Source organism: Grampus griseus, assembly GCF_964374135.1.
Source record: "Grampus griseus genome assembly, chromosome: 1".
NCBI lineage: Eukaryota > Metazoa > Chordata > Mammalia > Artiodactyla > Delphinidae > Grampus > Grampus griseus.
In genome coordinates this window covers 103,350,023-103,360,355 of record NC_139017.1, presented here as the reverse complement: position 1 = coordinate 103,360,355, position 10,333 = coordinate 103,350,023, and the positions used below count along the sequence as shown (strand labels likewise).

Below are 10,333 nucleotides of genomic sequence, written 5' to 3'. Positions count from 1 at the left end.
ATGGGCTCAAGACCTAAACAGACATTTCTCCAAAGAAGACATACAGATGGCCAAGAGGCACATGAAAACTTGCTCAATATCACTAATTATTAGAGAAATGCAAATCAAAACTACAAAGAGGTATCACCTCACACCAGTAAGAATGGCCATCATCAGAAAATCTACAAACAACAAATGCTGGAGAGGGTGTGGAGAAAAGGGAACCCTCTTGCACTGTTGATTTGAATGTAAATTGAAACAGCCACTGTGGAGAACAGTATGCAGGTTCTTTATAAAACTAAAAATAGAATTACTATATGACCCAGCAATCCCACTACTGGGCATATACCCTGAGAAAACCATAATTCAAAAAGACACAGGCATCCCAATGTTCCTTGCAGCACTATTTACAATAGCCAGGTCATGGAAGCAACCTAAATGCTCATCGACAGACGAATGGATAAAGAAGATGTGGTACATATATACAATGAGACATTTATGTGTATATTTATGACAATGAGTCATAAAAACGAATGAAATTGGGTCATTTGTAGAGACGTGGATGGACCTAGAGACTGTCCTACAGAGTGAAGTAAGTCAGAAAGAGAAAAACAAATATCGTATATTAATGCATGTATGTGGAATCTAGAAAAATGGTACAGATGAACGAGTTTGCAAGGCAGAAATAGAGACACAGATGTAGAGAACAAACATATGGACACCAATGGGGGAAAGTGGTAGGTGGGTGGTGGTAATGGGATAAATTGGGAGATTGGGATTGATATATATACACTATGTATAAAATAAGTAACTAATAAGAAAAAAAGATAAAATTAACCCATACTTATGGATTCATGGGAAAATTAAAAAACGTAAATGATCTAAACAGTCAAAGATGGTCAGACTGGATTAGAAAGCAAAACCCAACTATATAAAAACAAACATTGCTTACAGTGCCTATATACTACTTAACAATAAAGAAATTTGAGATATATCCCACTGGAAAATAACATAAAATAGCTTTTGCTATAGTAAAAGTCAACATAACAAAGTTTTAGAATTTGTCACATTGAGAAACAAGTTAAACAGTCTATATTGATTAATGTCCCATTTATTGTTGCTTGAAATGATATAACAATAGGTTCAGGCAGCCATTGGATTCTTAAAAATCTTTAGTAAAACAAAACAATAATGGTGAAAAATCGATAGAGTAAATAGATTCACTGACCTACCATCATTTTGCTTTCACAGAATACCTTTCTTCTTGTTAAGAAAATATAAAATTGGTTCCCGTCAAAACCCAATTAATAACCAATAATTATTTCTAAATGAAACAATTATCAACTTATGAAACAAAGCCACTGCAAAAGTGCTTTATATGAAGTTATCAATATGATGGGGGAAAAAATCAGTCCAAATATTTTGTTGCAAAAGAGTCAACAAAGCTAGTCAAATCCAAGAGAAAAAAAATCTGAACAAATATGAACTACTTTTTAAAAATAAAAATCATGCTTTGTAATTAGGTGTCTTTAATACTTTGTCTTATTAATATAAAAAGCATTTTTGTCTGATTGTTTTAGAAAATACCATCAAATATTCCCAGAAAAGACTTCATTTCATCAGCTTCATCCTCAGGATAATACCGACTGGAGGAAAAAGCAAACATAAAAATAACTATTTTTGTAACACAATTTATTTTTAAATTTACAATAAATAATAATAAATATAAAATGGATAAACTTGAAGATTGCTGAGAGGGTTAATTTATTAAACAAACTTCAATGTGCATAACCTTGTAAAAAGTCTGGAGCAAATTAAGATTTCATAAACTGTGAAAGATAGAGACAGTGTCTTAGATATATCTTTAAACATATTGGAAAGTAATGCCATTTAATCAGTGTCAACAGGTCTATAAACCTTGACTATTCAAGGAGAGGGAAACTGCTAGAGTTACCCATAAAAATGACCAGCAGTCGGGGCACTGATTAGACTTAGTCTGACCTTCGCTTTGAATCTGTAGGATTGTAACAGAACTTGGTGGCTAAAATACAACTTGAATGTTAAAAAAATTAGCTGATCTCATTTCTCAAGTGACCTTACACTTCATATTATCAACATAGTGTATTCAAATCAGTAAAAAAAAAGTTTATCAACATAATATAATGTTTTAATTACTAGCATCAAATATATGGGTTCTCAAAAATTGAGATATTTGATATTTTGAATTATCTTAAGGAGCTTAGGTCACCAGTGGTCTAAAATTTTAATGTCTTTAAGTAAATAAAACATTTAGGTTCTGATCTTTAAAATGAAACAAGGAATACTGAACTTCTTTGTAAAAAGTTCTTACTAGTGTAGTTTCAAAATATTTTTAAAGAGTTCTTACCTGAAATCAATCTCCTTTTTATGTTCACTGTTTCTAATAAAGCAATCCACTTTCTTAACAAAATTTGAAGAGCTTGGTATTTTTTCAGAGTGAGTAAAGCACAGCTTTTCAATCTCTGGCGACAGACTTTGTTGTTTTATTTCTTGTAAATGGACCTATATTTTGAGGTTAAAAAAGTTAACAATCATTGAAGGTTTAACTATTCAGGTGGTATTTAAAAGAAAAACAAAGAAGTGCTTCTTCTTATAATACTTGCATTTCCAGCTTGTTGAGGTAATTTTGTCATGGAGGATGCAGCAAACTTGGACATAGCAGAATTTGATAAATAAATATCTGGCTTCTCATGTGATGAAACAAAACTAAAAATCAAAATGAATTATTTATAAAATACAGCAAATAAGATAAACAAACCATTCTAATTTAGATCAACAGTGATTCTTTGGAAAATATGATTAGAGTTTATCATATTTATCAACACCAAAATTAATGCTCCATTTCTTAGACTCATGGAGAACTTGGTGTATCTCCTTTCTTTTAAATAAAACAACAACTTATATAGTCCAAATAAAATAAGAATGTTACTTTTAAAGGCCTACAGAAATAATCATTCAACAATTTTCATTAAAACTGTCTTATGCTTAATCATCTATCATCTAGCAGTTTGTAAATCTTTTCTAAATCCCACTTGCTTAACTTTTAGTCTCCTTTCCCTATTCTGGTCTCACTGTAGACAGACATCTCTACCTATCTGTTCATGTATAACTGTATACTAGAATTCACCTTTAATCTTTTGTATTAAATTAATTCATTAAAAAACATTTATTATTCACTACTGTATGCCACACATTATACTAGGAGCTAAGTATGAAATAGTAAACACAGCCTCAGGTGGTTATCATCTATAGAGGGACAGACAATGAATAAACAATAAATATAATTATAGATCCTGAAGTGATATGAAAGAAATGAAATGAGCAATATTATAGGAAATAACAGTGTGGAGGCACAAACCCACTTTAAAAAGGTGGTCATGGATGCTGCTATGAGGAGGAGACAATTTAAGCTGACACAGGCTAAAATGTGACAGTCATACAAGGAGCAATAAACAGTAGATATGGGTAGGGAAGAATCACATATATTGATAAGAACTGAATCTCTTTATCTCTGATGAATGGCAAGGAATTAATATAGTAAAAAGGGTATGAAAGGAAAAGCATGTGTTTCCTTTTCATCTCAGACCCTCAGATTCCACAGGCCTTCTTCCTAGCAGCAACTTCTGGCATCGGTTTCTCAGAGGTTTCTTGATAGGATTCCTTTTTAAACCCACTTATCTTCTGTTGGTCACTTCTAAACTCTCCCAGAATTATTTGTACTTTTCTAAAAGTGTGGTGCACAAAACTGTTCATATGCCTTGTTATCTTCCGACTTGTGATTTACCTATTTTCTCTATACCTCCGGCTTTGTTCCACTTTGATGTTTCTAATCTGTTTATTCCGTATGACTCAGAGTTAGAAGCAATGAATGTAAATGATAAAAAGACAAATTTTAGACAAATATTTTTAAAAGCTATTGAGTGATCTGAGAGATACAAACATGAAACAAGCACTGAAGAGTGAATAAGCTCCTGGACATTGGAGTTGTCTTGGTATAAACAGCATGATTACTTGCCAGTGATGTTGGATGGTTACTCAAGGATCCAGTGGTGGTGAGACTAAATGACATTTAAGTTAAGCCCCCTTCAACTCTGGAATTCTCTGAAATCTATGATTCTGTGATGTTGATACTAATGTTTAGTAAAATGACTAAATAATAGCAAAAGTATCAAAAGACACCACAAATTTAAAACTTTTTTAAAGCAGGAGACATAAATAATCCTTAAGTAGAAAGTTGGACCATGAATAAAAAGTTATCAATGTTTCTTCTCTGTGGGAAAGTTTTGGCTCTGGCTATAATTTCTCTCCCTTGAGTTCTAATCAGGTCCAATATCCAAATGCATTTTACATTTCTACAAAGATACTGTAAGTTGTGGGGATGGGCAGTGGTGGTGGTGTGATGAATTGGGAGATTGGGATTGACATATATACACTAATATGTATAAAATAGATAACTAATAAGAATCTGCTGTATAAAAAATAAAATAAAAATTAAAAAAAAGATACTTTAAGTTGAACATTTCTAAAATTATTGTTTTTTTCCCAAACGTCTATGTTCTATATTCTCAGATAATACCTCAATCTACCCACTTGCCATTTATTTTTCCCTCTTCCTTTACTACCATATTCTAGCAATTGCTAAATCTAATCTGTGTTATCTATGAAATATTTGAAAAATCCAATTCTACCTCTCAGTTTCTATCACCTCTACCCTAGTTGAGGCCTCATCATAGCCTGCCTTTCTCATTGGCCACCATGCCCCTGCTGGTCCCACCCTCTACAAATCATTCTAGATATCACTGCTAGAATGATTTTTTCTGATTAAATTATATAAACTATGCTTAAATATTTTGGATGGGCCCTCACTACTTACTATGGAGATCAAATACTAGAGGCCTCTAGGCTACATACGGTCTACAAGCATTATTATTATTTTTTGGAGAGAGGGTGCTGCAGACCATATCACATTTTAAAAAATGAGCTGTCAAAATTTAAAAGTCAGGAGAGCTTCAAGATGGCGGAAGAGTAAGACGCAGAGATCACCTTCCTCCCCACAAATACATCAGAAATACATCTACATGTGGAACAACTCCTACAGAACACCTACTGAACGCTGGCAGAAGACCTCAGACCTCCCAAAAGGCAAGAAACTCCCCACGTACCTGGGTGGGGCAAGAGAAAAAAGAAAAAACAGAGACAAAAGAATAGGGATGGGACCTGCACCAGTGGAAGGGAGCTGTGAAGGAGGAAAGGTTTCCACACACTAGGAAGCCTCTTCGCGAGCGGAGACTGCAGGTGTCGGACAGGGTAAGCTTCGGAGCCACCGAGGAGAGCACAGCCACAGGGGTGCGGAGGGCAAAGCGGAGAGATTCCCGCACAGAGGATCGGTGCCGACCTGCACTCACCAGCCCGAGAGGCTTGTCTGCTCACCCACTGGGGCGGGCAGGGGCTGGGAGCTGAAGCTTGGGCTTTGGAGGTCGGATCCCAGGAAGAGGACTACGGGTTGGCTGCGTGAACACAGCCTAAGAGAGCTAGTGCACCACGGCTAGCCGGGAGGGAGTCCGGGAAAAGGTCTGGAACTGCCGAAGAGACAAGAGACTTTTTCTTGCCTCTTTGTTTCCTGGTGCACAAGGAGAGGGGATTAAGAGCACTGCTTAAAGGAGCTCAGAGACGGGAATGGGCCGCGGCTATCAGCGCGGACCCCAGAGACGGGCAGGAGACACTAAGGCTGCTGCTGCGCCACCAAGAAGCCTGTGTGCGAGCACAGGTCACTATCCACACCCCCCTTCCGGGGAGCCAGTGCAGCCCGCCACTGCCAGGGTCCCGGGATCCAGGGACAACTTCCCCGGGAGAACGCACAGCGCACCTCAGGCTGGTGCAACGTCACACCAGCCTCTGCCACCACAGGTCGCCCCACATCCGTACCCCTCCCTGAGTGAACCAGAGCCCCCAAATCAGCTGCTCCTTTACCCCGTCCTGTCTGAGCCAAGAACCGTCACCCTCAGGGAACCTACACGCAGAGGTGGGTCCAAATCCAAGCTGAGCCCCTAGGAGCTGTGTGAACAAAGAAGAGAAAGGGAAATCTCTCCCAGCAGCGTCAGAAGCAGCGGATTAAATCTCCACAATCAACTTCATGTACCCTGCATCTGTGGAATACCTGAATAGACAACGAATCATCCCAAATTGAGGAGGTGGACTTTGGGAGCAACAATATATATACATTTTTCCCTTTTTCTCTTTTTGTGAGTGTGTATGTATATGCTTCTGTGTGTGATTTTGTCTGTATAGCTTTGCTTTTACCATTTGTCCTAGGGTTCTGTCTGTTTTAACTTTTTTTTAATACTTAAAAATTCTTTTTCTTAATAATTATTTTTTATTTTAATAACTTTATTTTATTTTATCTTCTTTCTTTCTTCTTTTTCCTCCCTTTTATTCTGAGCCATGTGGAGGACAGGCTCTTGGTGCTCCAGCCAGGTGGCAGGGCTGTGCCACTGAGGTGGGAGAGCCGAGTTCAGGACACTGGTCCACAAGAGACCTCCCAGCTCCACATAATATCAAATGGCGAAAATCTCCCAGAGATCTCCATCTCAATGCCAAGACCCAGTTCCACTCAACAACCAGCAAGCTACAGTGCTGGACACCCTGTGCCAAACAACTAGCAAGACAGGGGCAAAACCCCATCCATTAGCAGAGAGGCTGCCTAAAATCATAATAAGTCCGCAGACACCCCAAAACACACCACCAGACGTGGACCTGCCCAAAAGAAAGACAAGATCCAGCCTCATCCACCAGAACACAGGCACCAGTCCCCTTCACCAGGAAGCCTACACAACCCACTGAACCAACCTTAGCCACTGGGGACAGACATCAGAAACAACGAGAACTACAAACCTGTAGCCTGTGAAAAGGAGACCCCAACCACAGTAAGTTAAGCAAAATGAGAAGACAGAAAAACACACAGCAGATGAAGGAGCAAGGCAAAAACGCACCAGACCTAACAAATGAAGAGGAAATAGGCCGTCTACCTGCAAAAGAATTCAGAGTAATGATAGTAAAGATGATCCAAAATCTTGGAAATAGAATGGAGAAAATACAAGAAACGTTTAACAAGGACTTAGAAGAACTAAAGAGAAAACAAACAGTGATGAACAAAACAATAAATGATATTAAAAATTCTCTAGAAGTGTTCAATAGCAGAATAACTGAGGCAGAAGAATGGATAAGTGACCTGGAAGATAAAATAGTGGAAATAACTACCACAGAGGAGAATAAAGAAATAAGATTTAAGGACAGTCTCACAGACCTCTGGGACAACATTAAACACACCAACATTCGAATTATAGGGGTCCCAGAAGAAGAAGAGAAAGAGAAAGGGACTGAGAAAATATTTGAAGAGATTATACTTGAAAACTTCCCTAATATGGGAAAAGAAATAGTCAATCAAGTCCAGGAAGCACAGGCAGTCACATATAGGATAAATCCAAGGAGAAACACACCAAGACACATATTAATCAAACTATCAAAAATTAAATACAAAGAACAAATATTAAAAGCAGCAAGGAAAAAACAATAAATAAAACATAAGGGAATCCCCATAAGGTTAACAGCTGGTCTATCAGCAGAAACTCTGCAAGCCAGAAGGGAGTGGCAGGACATATTTAAAGTGATAAAGGAGAAAAACCTACAACCAAGATTACTCTACCCAGCAAGGATCTTATTCAGATTTGATGGAGAAATTAAAAGCTTTACAGACAAGCAAAAGCTAAGAGAATTCAGCACCACCAAACCAGCTCTACAACAAATGCTAAAGGAACATCTCCAGGGAGGAAACAAAAGAGAAAGAAAAGACCTACAATAATAAACCAAAAACAATTAAGACAGTGGAGATAGGAACATACACATTGATAATTACCTTAAATGTAAAGGAATAAATGCTCCAACTAAAAGACATAGATTGGCTGAATGGATACAAAAACAAGACACGTATATATGCTGTCTACAAGAGACCCACTTCAGACCTAGGGACACATACAGACTGACAGTGAGGGGATGGAAAAAGATATTCCATGCAAACGGAAGTCAAAAGAAAGCTGGAGTAGCAATTCTCATATCAGACAAAATAGACTCTAAAATAAAGACTATTACAAGAGACAAAGAAGGACACTACATAATGATCAAGGGATCAATCCAAGAAGAAGATATAACAATTGTAAATATTTATGCACCCAACATAGGAGCACCTCAATACATAAGGCAATTACTAACAGCCATAAAAGGGGAAATTGACAGTAACACAATCATAGTAGGGGACGTTAACACCTCACTTTCACCAATGGACAGATCATCCAAAATGAAAATAAATAAGGAAACACAAGCTTTAAATGATACATTAAACAAGATGGACTTAATTGATATTTATAGAATATTCCATCCAAAAACAATAGTATACACATTCTTCTCAAGTGCTCATGGAACATTCTCCAGGATAGATCATAGCTTGGGTCACAAATCAAGCCTTGGTAAATTTAATAAAATTGAAATCGTATCAAGTATCTTTTCTGACCACAATGCTATGAGACTAGATATCAATTACAGGAAAAAATCTGTAAGAAATACAAACATATGGAGGCTAAACAACACACTACTTAATAACCAAGAGATCACTGAATAAATCAAAGAGGAGATCAAAAAATATCTAGAAACAAATGACAATGAAAACACGACACCCAAAACCTATGGGATGCAGCAAAAGCAGTTATAAGAGGGAAATTTATAGCAATACAATCTTACCTTAAAAAACATGAAACATCTCATATAGACAACCTAACCTTACACCTCAAGCAATAAGAGAATGAAGAACAAAAAACCCCAAAGTTAGCAGAAGGAAAGAAATTATCAAGATCAGATCAGAAATAAATGAAAAAGAAATGAAGAAAACGATAGCAAAGATCAATAAAACTAAAAGCTGGTTCTTTGAGAAGATAAACAAAATAGATAAACCATTAGCCAGACTAATCAAGAAAAAAAGGGAGAAGATTCAAATCAATAGAATTAGAAATGAAAAAGGGGAAGTAACAACTGACACTGCAGAAATACAAAAGATCATGAGAGATTACTACAAGCAACTATATGCCAATAAAATGGACAAACTGGAAGAAATGGACAAATTCTTAGAAATGCACAACCTTCCGAGACTGAACCAGGAAGAAATAGAAAGTATGAACAGACCAATCACAAGCACTGAAATTGAAACTGTGATTAAAACTCTTCCAACAAACAAAAGCCCAGGACCAGATGGCTTTACAGGAGAATTCTATCAAACATTTAAAGAACAGCTAACACCTATGCTTCTCAAACTCTTCCAAAATATAGCAGAGGGAGGAACACTCCCAAACTCATTCTACGAGGCCACCATCACTCTGATACCATAACCAGACAAAGATGTCACAAAGAAAGAAAACTACAGGCCAATATCACTGATGAACATAGATGCAAAACTCCTCAACAAAATACTAGCGAACAGAATCCAACAGCACATTGAAAGGATAATACACTATGGTCAAGTGGCGTTTATCCCAGGAATGCAAGGATTCTTCAATACATGCAAATCAATCAACGTGATACACCATATTAACAAATTGAAGGAGAAAAACCATATGATCATCTCAATCGATGCACAGAAAGCTTTTGACAAAATTCAAAACCCATTTATGATAAAAACTCACCAGAAAGTAGGCATAGAGGGAACTTTCCTCAACATAATAAAGGCCATATATGACAAACCCACTCAACATCGTCCTCAATGGTGAAAAACTGAAACCGTTTCCACTAAGATCAGGAACAAGACAAGGTTGCCCACTCTCCCACTATTATTCAACATAGTTTTGGAAGTTTTAGCCACAGCAATCAGAGAAGAAAAGGAAATAAAAGGAATCCAAATTGGAAAAGAAGAAGTAAAGCTGTCACTGTTTGTAGATGACATAATACTTAACACAGAGAATCCTAAAGATGCTACCAGAAAACTACTGGAGCTAATCAAAGAATTTGGTAAAGTAGCAGGATACAAAATTAATGCACAGAAATCTCTTGCATTCCTATTCACTACTGATGAAAAATCTGAAAGAGAAATTAAGGAAACACTCCCATTTACCACTGCAACAAAAAGAATAAAATACCTAGGAATAAACCTACCTAAGGAGAAAAAAGACCTGTGTGCAGAAAACCATAAGACACTGGTGAAAGAAATTAAAGATGAGACAAATAGATGGAGAGATATACCATGTTCTTGGATTGGAAGAATCAACCTTGTGAAAAT

The 10,333-nt window shown here is 36.9% G+C and overlaps 1 protein-coding gene across 1 annotated transcript in view; it reads right to left on the bottom strand.

Annotated features, from left to right (window-relative positions):
* Positions 1-1,490: 1,490 nt before the first annotated feature.
* The window catches only part of HFM1 (helicase for meiosis 1), a gene marked incomplete at its 5' end in the record, with an annotated part of 128,881 nt that continues 120,038 nt past the window's right edge, over positions 1,491-10,333 (bottom strand). Inside the window, 3 exons of the mRNA XM_082658593.1 lie at positions 1,491-1,625; positions 2,366-2,520; positions 2,613-2,724. Coding sequence (XP_082514719.1) covers positions 1,556-1,625; positions 2,366-2,520; positions 2,613-2,724 — 337 coding nt within the window. The 3' untranslated portion in view covers positions 1,491-1,555. The remainder of the gene's footprint in view (positions 1,626-2,365; positions 2,521-2,612; positions 2,725-10,333) is intronic.